Below are 12521 nucleotides of genomic sequence, written 5' to 3' on the forward strand. Positions count from 1 at the left end.
TATATATCTGTAAAGTATATAGTGGATTAATTTGTGTGCACAATATATAGTGACTATTTGTAGGTACAGTCTATAGCGGCTTTATTTGTGTTCAGTATATAATGGATTTATTTTCTTTGTACAGTATATAGGAGCTTTATTTGTATGTAGAGTATGTAGCAGCTTTATTTTCTGTGTACAGTATATAGCAGCTTTATTATCTGTGTACAGTATATAGCAGCTTTATTTTCTGTGTACAGTATATAGAAGCATTATTTTCTGTGTACAGTATATAGCAGCTTTATTATCTGTGTACAGTATATAGCAGCTTTATTTTCTGTGTACAGTATATAGCAGCTTTATTTGTATGTAGATCATGTAGCAGCTTTATTTTCTGTGTACAGTATATAGCAGCTTTATTATCTGTGTACAGTATATAGCAGCTTTATTTTCTGTGTACAGTATATAGCAGCTTTATTTGTATGTAGAGTATGTAGCAGCTTTATTTTCTGTGTACAGTATATAGCAGCTTTATTATCTGTGTACAGTATATAGCAGCTTTATTATCTGTGTACAGTATATAGCAGCTTTATTTTCTGTGTACAGTATATAGCAGCTTTATTTTCTGTGTACAGTATATAGCAGCTTTATTTGTATGTAGATCATGTAGCAGCTTTATTTTCTGTGTACAGTATATAGCAGCTTTATTTTCTGTGTACAGTATATAGCAGCTTTATTATCTGTGTACAGTATATAGCAGCTTTATTTTCTGTGTACAGTATATAGCAGCTTTATTTTCTGTGTACAGTATATAGCAGCTTTATTTGTATGTAGATCATGTAGCAGCTTTATTTTCTGTGTACAGTATATAGCAGCTTTATTATCTGTGTACAGTATATAGCAGCTTTTTTTGTATGTAGATTATGTAGCAGCTTTATTATCTGTGTACAGTATATAGCAGCTTTATTTTCTGTGTACAGTATATAGCAGCTTTATTTTCTATGTACAGTATATAGCAGCTTTATTTGTATGTAGAGTATGTAGCAGCTTTATTTTCTGTGTACAGTATATAGTAGCTTTATATATCTGTAAAGTATATAGTGGATTAATTTGTGTGCACAATATATAGTGACTATTTGTAGGTACAGTCTATAGCGGCTTTATTTGTGTTCAGTATATAATGGATTTATTTTCTTTGTACAGTATATAGGAGCTTTATTTGTATGTAGAGTATGTAGCAGCTTTATTTTCTGTGTACAGTATATAGCAGCTTTATTATCTGTGTACAGTATATAGCAGCTTTATTTTCTGTGTACAGTATATAGAAGCATTATTTTCTGTGTACAGTATATAGCAGCTTTATTATCTGTGTACAGTATATAGCAGCTTTATTTTCTGTGTACAGTATATAGCAGCTTTATTTGTATGTAGATCATGTAGCAGCTTTATTTTCTGTGTACAGTATATAGCAGCTTTATTATCTGTGTACAGTATATAGCAGCTTTATTTTCTGTGTACAGTATATAGCAGCTTTATTTGTATGTAGAGTATGTAGCAGCTTTATTTTCTGTGTACAGTATATAGCAGCTTTATTATCTGTGTACAGTATATAGCAGCTTTATTATCTGTGTACAGTATATAGCAGCTTTATTTTCTGTGTACAGTATATAGCAGCTTTATTTTCTGTGTACAGTATATAGCAGCTTTATTTGTATGTAGATCATGTAGCAGCTTTATTTTCTGTGTACAGTATATAGCAGCTTTATTTTCTGTGTACAGTATATAGCAGCTTTATTATCTGTGTACAGTATATAGCAGCTTTATTTTCTGTGTACAGTATATAGCAGCTTTATTTTCTGTGTACAGTATATAGCAGCTTTATTTGTATGTAGATCATGTAGCAGCTTTATTTTCTGTGTACAGTATATAGCAGCTTTATTATCTGTGTACAGTATATAGCAGCTTTTTTTGTATGTAGATTATGTAGCAGCTTTATTATCTGTGTACAGTATATAGCAGCTTTATTTTCTGTGTACAGTATATAGCAGCTTTATTTTCTATGTACAGTATATAGCAGCTTTATTTGTATGTAGAGTATGTAGCAGCTTTATTTTCTGTGTACAGTATATAGCAGCTTTGTTTTCTGTGTACAGTATATAGCAGCTTTATTTGTATGTTTAGTATATAGCAGCTTTATTTTCTGTGTACAGTATATAGCAGCTTTATTTGTATGTAGATTATATAGCAGCTTTATTTGTATGTAGATTATATAGCAGCTTTATTTTCTGTGTACAGTATATAATGGCTTTATTTTCTGTGTACAGTATATAGCAGCTTTTTTAGTATGTAGAGTATATAGCAGCTTTATTTTCTGTGTACAGTATATAGCAGCTTTATTCTTATGTACAGAATATAGAGTGGCTTTAGTTGTGTATAATGTATATAGTGAATGTATTTGTGTGCGCAGTATATAGCAGCTTTATTTGTATGTACCATCTATAGTGGCTTCATTTATGTGCACAGTTTATAATTACTTTATTTGTAGGTACAGTCTATAACAGCTTTATTTTCTTGGTACAGTATATAGCAACTTTATTTGTGTATACAGTGTATAACAGCTTAATCTTGTACAGTGTTGGCTTTATCTGTATATACATTATATAGCGGCTTTATTTGTGTGTGGATTATATAGCGGCTTAATTTTTGCATACTGCATATGGCAGAATTATTTATGTGTGCAGTGTGTGTCACTATCACCGAGGTACGACTACCTAAAATTTAACCTTTATTTTGGTCAATTAAAAATGAAATTCCCTGGAAGAGGGACAAATGGTGCAACAAAACACAACAAAAACACAGTACAATTTACACACGAAAGAGCAGGATCAGACAAGCGGATCAATATGAGAGGGAAAAAGGGCAGGAACGCATCAGGGCAACCCGTGCCATAACAGTATCTGTCCCTATGTTGTCCCTTTATAACTCCTCAGCCCGGAGATGTGTCTTAGTGGTAGGCACACTCCGTCCACGTACCTATGCTGTCTATCCTTATGATGCCCTTAATATAGTATCCCATATGGATAACTGGGTAGTAGTATATATGATAGATATCGGTTGTACAATCACGCGTCCCGACGCGTTTCCCCCCTTCCTCTCATTGAAGGGGTTCATCAGGGGACAAAAACAAATGTCAATCAAACACATAAAGTGTTCAACAGATATCCGTGAAGATGGATCATTAATCTGGAGGCCACAGCCAAAGCGAGTTCACTAAATATATAGAAGAGAGTCCGCACAAGGTTGTGTTAATATAAACCAACTCTCAAACAGTAATAGATACACTTAGCTGGTCCACTGGATAAGGATCCAAGTCAGCGGTCCTGGGTGAACGTCTTGGAAGGGCCTCCAGGGGGCCTTGGAAGGGCCTCCCTACAACATATCTTGCCCCCTGGAGGCCCTTCCAAGACGTTCACCCAGGACCGCTGACTTGGATCCTTATCCAGTGGACCAGCTAAGTGTATCTATTACTGTTTGAGAGTTGGTTTATATTAACACAACCTTGTGCGGACTCTCTTCTATATATTTAGTGAACTCGCTTTGGCTGTGGCCTCCAGATTAATGATCCATCTTCACGGATATCTGTTGAACACTTTATGTGTTTGATTGACATTTGTTTTTGTCCCCTGATGAACCCCTTCAATGAGAGGAAGGGGGGAAACGCGTCGGGACGCGTGATTGTACAACCGATATCTATCATATATACTACTACCCAGTTATCCATATTGGATAGTATATTAAGGGCATCATAAGGATAGACAGCATAGGTACGTGGACGGAGTGTGCCTACCACTAAGACACATCTCCGGGCTGAGGAGTTATAAAGGGACAACATAGGGACAGATACTGTTATGGCACGGGTTGCCCTGATGCGTTCCTGCCCTTTTTCCCTCTCATATTGATCCGCTTGTCTGATCCTGCTCTTTCGTGTGTAAATTGTACTGTGTTTTTGTTGTGTTTTGTTGCACCATTTGTCCCTCTTCCAGGGAATTTTCATTTTTAATTGACCAAAATAAAGGTTAAATTTTAGGTAGTCGTACCTCGGTGATATTGATTGAATAGTTTTACGACCACCCGCTTTATCTAAATTTAGAGCTTTATTACATTAATTGCAGTGTGTGTCACTATAATTCATATATGCTTTACTCTGTTATTTTTTGGGGGGCACTACGGCAGTAATATCCACTTTCTATGGGATGACATGCCGTACGGTTCATCCAATTCCCCGTATAAAACCAATCTCTAAAGAAGAAGCTTCTAGCTAAGTCTTGGTGTCTCTAGTACAGTGAGCTGGCCGGGATTTGCGCTATAATTTATGCCATGATAAGCAAATATGCCACGCCCCTCCTGCTTAGCCCTGCCCACTTTTTTAAATAATTAAAAAAAAGAACTAAGCCACAGATTTTCATGCAAATTTTGTGCTCAAAGCTGCGACTTTTCTGCTTACGGATACATCGTATCTACATTGCACATAGTATCCTGTCAGTGTTGCAGATTCCGGTGATTTTTCTTTCGGCTCCTTTATCTTTGGATGTAAATTATTTATGTCCATCCCAACCCCCATCCTCGCTGTGTTCCCTGACTCAGTTGGTACGCTCATTGGCGCTGCTCTGGAATAATTGCATAAAATTACAGCAATTACACTTATTGACTCTCATCTGTTTCTGCTGTGCCTGGCAGCTCACAATCTGGACAGTATGTACCACTCGTACAAGGCCCGGTCGAGGTGAAAGGGTCATAAAATCCTCTCCCGCCTCCTTAAAGATTTCAATATATTCTCATTGCGATATTTGTAAGGGAAGTAAATTTGTATCAGGAAGGGAGGAGAGATCAACCAAGAGCTGGAAATAATCCATGAGATAAGGAGTAATGAAGGCACTGTCTCCTTTAAGATTGTCATTGTCTGGTAAAGCTGGGTGACAACAACCAATATGACTACCATTCCAGCTCCCACAGGAGCTACCACCCAACTTTCTTGGGCTCCTGAGAATGTGACTGGAGTGAGTGATATCAGATAAGGAGATGTATTACTGCAAATAGACAAGATGCAATTTTTTCAGCTTTTGTAGATTTGCTTCTCTGGTGCACAGACTGCCTGGAGATGCACCACAGTGCCGCAGGATTCTGAGAAAGCTGAGTGGGAGCTGCAACGTCAGTCATATTGGTACAGTACTCCGCTATAGGGGTGGAATTAGATTTGTCTGGGCCTCTGGGCAAAAAGGGCTATGATCTCGATAGGAGCTGTATAAATGTGAATGCAGTGTGTTCCCCTAGCGGTGGCTGCAGGAGCTGTATAAATCTGTATGCAGTGTGTTCCCCTAGTGGTGGCTGCAGGAGCTGTATAAATCTGTATGCAGTGTGTTCCCCTAGTGGTGGCTGCAGGAGCTGTATAAATCTGTAGGCAGTGTGTTCTCCTAGCGGTGGCTGCAGGAGCTGTATAAGTCTATATGCAGTGAGCTCCCCCTAGTGGTGGCTGCAGGAGCTGTATAAATCTACATGCAGTGTGTTCCCCTAGTGGTGGCTGCAGGAGCTGTATAAATCTGTATGCCGTGTGTCCCCCTAGTGGTGACTGCAGGAGCTGTATAAATCTACATGCCGTGTGTTCCCCTAGTGGTGGCTGCAGGAACTGTATAAATCAATATGCAGTGAGCTCCCCCTAGTGGTGGCTGCAGGAGCTGTATAAATCTACATGCAGTGTGTTCCCCTGGTGGTGGCTGCAGGAGCTGTATAAATCTGTATGCCGTGTGTCCCCCTAGTGGTGACTGCAGGAGCTGTATAAATCTATATGCAGTGAGCTCCCCCTAGTGGTGGCTGCAGGAGCTGTATAAATCTACATGCAGTGTGTTCCCCTAGTGGTGGCTGCAGGAGCTGTATAAATCTGTATGCAGTGTGTTCCCCCTAGTGGTGGCTGCAGGAGCTGTATAAATCTATATGCAGTCTGTTCCCCTAGTGGTGGCTGCAGGAGCTGTATAAATCTGTATGCAGTGAGCTCTCCCTAGTAGTGGCTGAAGGAGCTGTATAAATCTGTATGCAGTGAGATCCCCCTAGTGGTGGCTGCAGGAGCTGTATAAATCTATATGCAGTGAGCTCCCCCTAGTGGTGGCTGAAGGAGCTGTATAAATCTGTATGCAGTGAGCTCCCCTAGTGGTGGCTGCAGCAGCTGTATAAATCTATATGCAGTGAGATCCCCCTAGTGGTGGCTGCAGGAGCTGTATAAATCTGTATGCAGTGTGTTCCCCTAGTGGTGGCTGAAGGAGCTGTATAAATCTGTATGCAGTGTGTTCCCCTAGTGGTGGCTGCAGCAGCTGTATAAATCTATATGCAGTGAGCTCCCCCTAGTGGTGGCTGCAGGAGCTGTATAAATCTGTATGCAGTGTGTTCCCCCTAGTGGTGGCTGCAGGAGCTGTATAAATCTATATGCAGTCTGTTCCCCTAGTGGTGGCTGAAGAAGCTGTATAAATCTGTATGCAGTGAGCTCCCCTAGTGGTGGCTGCAGGAGCTGTACAAATCTGTATGCAGTGTGTTCCCCCTAGTGGTGGCTGAAGGAGCTGTATAAATCTATATGCAGTGTGTTCCTCTAGTGGTGGCTGCAGGAGCTGTATAAATCTGTATGCAGTGGGCTCCCCTAGTGGTGGCTGCAGGAGCTGTATAAATCTGTATGCCATGTGTTCCCCTAGTGGTGGCTGCAGGAGCTGTATAAATCTGTAGGCAGTGTGTTCTCCTAGTGGTGGCTGCAGGAGCTGTATAACTCTATATGCAGTGAGCTCCCCCTAGTGGTGGCTGCAGGAGCTGTATAAATCTACATGCAGTGTGTTCCCCTAGTGGTGGCTGCAGGAGCTGTATAAATCTGTATGCCGTGTGTCCCCCTAGTGGTGACTGCAGGAGCTGTATAAATCTACATGCCGTGTGTTCCCCTAGTGGTGGCTGCAGGAGCTGTATAAATCAATATGCAGTGAGCTCCCCCTAGTGGTGGCTGCAGGAGCTGTATAAATCTATATGCAGTGTGTTCCCCTAGTGGTGGCTGCAGGAGCTGTATAAATCTGTATGCCGTGTGTCCCCCTAGTGGTGACTGCAGGAGCTGTATAAATCTACATGCCGTGTGTTCCCCCTAGTGGTGGCTGCAGGAGCTTTATAAATCTGTATGCAGTGTGTTCCCCTAGTGGTGGCTGCAGGAGCTGTATAAATCTGTATGCAGTGAGCTCCCCCTAGTGGTGGCTGCAGGAGCTGTATAAATCTGTATGCAGTGTGTTCCCCTAGTGGTGGCTGCAGGAGTTGAATAACTGTGTATGAAGTGATCTCTCCCTAGAGGTGCCTGCCGGAGCTGTAGAAGTCTGCATGCAGTGAGCTCACAATAGTGGCGTCTGCAGGATTTGCATAAATCTGCATGCAGAGTGCTCCACCTAGTGGCAGTTGCATGAGCTGCATAAATCTGTAGGCAGAATGCTCCCCCTAGTGATGGCTACAGCAGCTTTTTAAATATGTATGCAGTGAGCTCCCCCTAGTGGTGTCTGCAGGAGCAATATAATTCTGTATGTAGTGAGCTTTCCCTAGAGGTGGTGCAGGTAGCTAGAAATTTAGAAGTTTCCTAGAGAATTTCTGTGAGCCCCTTATGCCCAAACTTATGCCTTATGTGCACCCTTACTCAGCCAAAAAATAACCAAATAGATTTTTGACAACTTTCTGATTTTTCAGTTCAGAGTAGGTCTACTTTCACACTAGCGTTTTGGCTTTCCGTTTTTTGGATCCGTTCAGGGCTCTCACAAGCGGTCCAAAACGGATCAGTTTACATTCTAATGCATTCTGAATGGAAAAGGATCCGCTCACAATGCATCAGTTTGCATCAGTTCAGTCTCCATTACGCTAGAGAGACGGACACCAAAACGCTGCTTGCAGCGTTTTGTTGTCCGTCTGACGAAATGGAGCCAAACGAATCCGTCCTGACACACAATGTAAGTCAATAGGGTCGAATCCGTTTTCACTGACATGATCTGGCACAGTTGACTTTCAATGGTGTTTAAGAAGTCTTGGCTATGTTAAAGATAATACAAACGGATCCGTTCTGAACGGATGCAGACGGTTGTATTATCTGAATGGATCCGCACAAAAGGCGAGTGTGAACGTAGCCTAACTTGCTCTTTATGGCTCTTGGTTGTTCAGTAACCTTCCCCTCGTCACTGGCCCTTTCCCCGGCCTTGATTCTGTGTGACGTCACAGGTACTCACTTCTGATCAGTTAGGATGTATCCATAGTCTTCAGTAGCTTCTTGGGGTTTCTTCTCCGAACCATCAGGTGTTTCTCCAGTTTCTTGGTAACTTTTCTTCTCCAGGCTCTTCTGGGAATCGTCTCTGATGGCGGCCAGCAGATGAGCTTGTTGTTCTCCCAATGTCTGTGCGTCAGGTGCCAGGTGGGTGGTAATAGAGGCGGGGGTGGCACTCATGACGCGCTCCTCGTCCCGTTGGTCAGCATTAAGGGCCACAGGGGCTGGAGAGATGTCCCTTGGGATAATGTCTGGAGGTGGGAAGGGGGGCTGAGCTCCAGAAGAATGCTGCATATCGCCTTCTGAGATCTGAAAGACAAACACAATATGTTATTTGTCCTACAGTGACACAACCCAGCTTTCCTGGTGTCCTGAAAAGCAGCTATTTATTTAAAGTGAACCTCGACTTCAGATTGATACAATTTTGAGTAACTTTGCAAAGTTTTGCTTTTCTTTTGCTGATCTTTAGTCACATCATTCTAGTCTATGTTATGATGATAGAGGGAAACCTATGTTTCCTATTCTCTTTGCTCATCAGATGATACATTGAACCATTAACCCATTCCTGACCACGTTATGTATTTTTACATCGGCGGTCAGGACTTTAAATATGGCGCCCACTCGTGCATGCAACGGGCGCCACAGCTGCTGGGTGCCTGCTCTTTTAAACAGTAGGCACCCAGGGCTCATGGCCACAATGGGCGGTAATGCGATCACAGACTTTTAACCCTTACGATGCCATGGTCAAAAGTTACCACGACATCTGGAGGCACAAAAACCTGGAAGCATACGCTTCCGGGTGTGTTCCGGCTGCTGCACATTAGTTCCTATGGAGAACCTGCCTGTGGCAAGGCTCAATAGGAACTTGGAGAAAGGGCTCATGCACACGAAAGTATTTTCTTTCCGCTTCCGTTCCGGGTTTTTTGCAGACCTTATACGGAACCATTCACTTCAATAGGTCTGCAAAAACAACGGAAGGTACTCCGTATGAATTCCGTTTCCGTATTTCCGTTCCGCAAAAAAGTAGTGCATGTCCTATTATTGTCCGCAAATCACGGTCCGAGGCCCCATTCAAGTCAACAGGTCCGCAAAAAATACGGAACACACACGGAACACATCCGTATGTCATACGTATTTCATCCGTATTTTGCGGATCCATACTGTAGAAATGCTATGCCCAGCCCATATTGCTCATGTGTTTGGTGATTAATAAGTTACTGTTTCCGTTTCCGATCCGCAAAAAAAAAAAGGATCGCATACGGAAACCATATGGATATGTTTTGTGGAATAACGGAACGGAAGAGTACTTAAATCAGAGAAAAAAAAAAAACGGACCGCAAAACAACAACGGTCGTGTGCATAAGTCCCAATTGTCATAAACTCCAATGCTAATGCATTAGAGTCTATGAGAGAAGCAATCTAATGATCGCTTGCTATGGTTCCATAGCTGAACTAAAAAAAAAAGGGTAAAAAAATAATAATAAAATATAAAAAATTCTAATCACCCCCTTTCCCCCAAAATTAAAATAAAAGTACATAAGCAATAAAAAAATTAAACATCATGGGTATCGCCGCGTGTGAAAACGCCCGTACTATTAAAATTTAAAACTATTTATCTCATACGGCAAACAGTGAAATGGAAAAAAAAGTCAAAAAGGCCAATTCGTCGTTTTTTGGTCGCTTTGTCTCCCGCCAAAAATGGAATAAAAAGTGATCAAAATGTGATATACACCCCACAATGGTATCAATGAAAAGTAAAGATCGCCCTGCAAAAAATATTTGACTTCAAACAGCCCTGTACATAAAAAGGTTATGGGGGGTAAGACTATGGTGATGCAAGGAAAAAATTTTTTTTTCCAAAGTTTAAATTTTTGAGGGGTATTGTTATAAATAGTTTTATTGCGTAGGAAACTGTGTAGTAACAAAAAAAAATATAAAAAATTGTGGAGGAATTTTTTAGTTTTTTTATAATTACACCCCATTTGGAATTTAGTTTCGCACTTCCCACTACGGTGCATGCAACTGTAAATGGTGCCATTAGAAAGTACAACTCGTATTGCAAAAAAACAAGCCCTCGTACGGCTGGGGCAGGGAGTAAGAAACGAAAAGGAAAAAAAGTGAAAATGTCCTGGTCATTAAAGGGTTAACAGCAATATGCTATACTGTTGTGTCTGAGAAAGGCTAGCCATTATCCATTCCTATAGGCTGGCCTTTCTGATGATGTAGCAGAGCTTAATTTGCATTATTACATTATTAAGTCTTTGAGTAGTGGGTTTACATGCAGTCCCATGTAAGGCCTCATGCACATGACCGTTCAGTTTCTTTTTGCGGTCCGCAAAACACGGAAGCCGCCCGTGTGTCTTCCGCAATTTGCGGAACGGAACAGGCGGCCCATTGTAGAAATGCCTACTCTTGTCTGCAAAACAGACAAGAATAGGACGTTACATTTTTTTTTGCGGGGCCACGGAACGTGAAGTGAATGGGTCCGCACCCGAGCCGCAAAAACTGCGGCTCGGATGCTGACCAGAACAACGGTCGTGTGCATGAGGCCAAAAACAATACATTTTACTAAATTACTCAGCTCTGCTACATCTGTAGGTCACATTTTTGGAGCACCTACTGTTCTGCTTTTCTATTCAGAGCTCCTGTGCAAAATTTGTAACAGGGCCCCCACTTACCATCTGCCATTTATATCATTGGTAACTTCCTATGAGGCTTGGGGCCCTTTTGGCCCCCCAGACACCAGGGCCTTGATACAACTGCTATCTCTACACCCTCTATAGGTACACCCCTGTGTCAAATGAATGATCACATGATAAAAGGGCACTCACTCGTTTTGGTGGGCTTCTGTCTCCACCTCTTCTTCCTGCAAAAGCAACAATGTCACATCAGACCGCGGGCAATGGTTGTCACCCAGCTTTCTACAGTCTCAGAATAGCATGCAAAGCTCAGTACTAGTCTGTTACATTCCTAAGCATGATCTTGTCTCCTGCTTTGAATGGTGTCAGTCTTCACTGAAGTTCTGACATTCTATTAATGATTAAGATAAGCCCTGCTATAGGTCCTTTGAATAAATTACATTACTGTAGTGGAATGAATTATGGGAACTTAAAAATGAATGAGAATGGAAGGATAAATACTCTTTTAAAGTATTTGTGGATGCTGTATATGTAAAGGTGACAAGGACCTGTAATAACAGCCATTACAGAGATCACCCAGCTTTCTACACACCCTGAATTCTGTAGATGCTGCCTAATCTTTCTCTCCCACTGCTCTGACTGTGCTAGAGTCAGTCTTCACTGCATTCCTGGCATTCTATTCATAAATCACCAAATCTGTGAATTTTCTCACCCTGATTCTGGGGAGCATCTAACTGGAGCATTTGGAGAAGGTATGACAGTTGCTCCAGCTGAGATTCGCTGAGCTGCTTCAAGTCGACTCCGAATTTCTCTAGGACGCCGGCTAAGCTCTGCGCGTCTAATAGGCCGGACACCTCTGGCGCTGATTGAGCCTCCGCTGTGTTCTGAATTCCAATCGAACCTGTGACATAGAAGATGGATCACTCAATATCGCCATCCAGACACTGCAATGAGTAATGGGGTGCGCAAGGAGAGTAATGAATGAGCAGATCCCACCATCAATATCAGCTGATAATCACAGGGGTCTATTGTATCTGCCCCGGACCCTCACCCTGTCAGATTATAAGACGCACGGAGCGATAAGACGTACCCAAGGTTAAGAAAAGAAAGGACATAAACTTATTATAAACACTATACTGATACATACTGATAAATAATGATACATACTGATACATACTGATAAATATTTTCATAATGAAAAACATAGGGTCAAATTTAATACATCATGTACATCAAATTCTAACGTAGAATTCTGTGCCTAAAAGCTGTAGTCCAGACCGTGCGCCAGATTTATTATTCAGTTTTTCGATATTCAGAAAAGGAGATATATAAAAGGAGGCATGGGCAACTGCATTGTAAAATTTGCCAGATTTAGGCAAGGGCTACACAGCAACAATGGTCGCACGTCACCTGTCGTGGACAGGATTGCTGAGCTGCGATGATACCTTAGAAATGAATGGGATCGCCGCGGCAGTCGCAAGAAATCCAACACGGCTGGATTTCTTGCGACTGCCGCGGCGATCCCATATGTTTCTATCAGTGGCGTACACACAATCCATGGGGCCCCGGTGCAAAACTGAATCATGGGG

The 12521-nt window shown here is 41.8% G+C and overlaps 1 protein-coding gene across 1 annotated transcript in view; it reads right to left on the bottom strand.

Annotated features, from left to right (window-relative positions):
* The window catches only part of PTPRN (protein tyrosine phosphatase receptor type N), a 68462-nt gene that overhangs the window by 27819 nt on the left and 28122 nt on the right, over nt 1–12521 (bottom strand). Inside the window, exons 7-9 of the mRNA XM_044303251.1 lie at nt 11645–11833; nt 11125–11159; nt 8259–8602 (exon numbers count right to left, since the gene is read on the bottom strand). Of these exons, the coding sequence (XP_044159186.1) occupies nt 8259–8602; nt 11125–11159; nt 11645–11833 (568 nt within the window). The remainder of the gene's footprint in view (nt 1–8258; nt 8603–11124; nt 11160–11644; nt 11834–12521) is intronic.

This window comes from Bufo gargarizans, chromosome 8, assembly GCF_014858855.1.
Source record: "Bufo gargarizans isolate SCDJY-AF-19 chromosome 8, ASM1485885v1, whole genome shotgun sequence".
In the NCBI taxonomy this organism is placed as follows: Eukaryota; Metazoa; Chordata; class Amphibia; order Anura; family Bufonidae; genus Bufo; species Bufo gargarizans.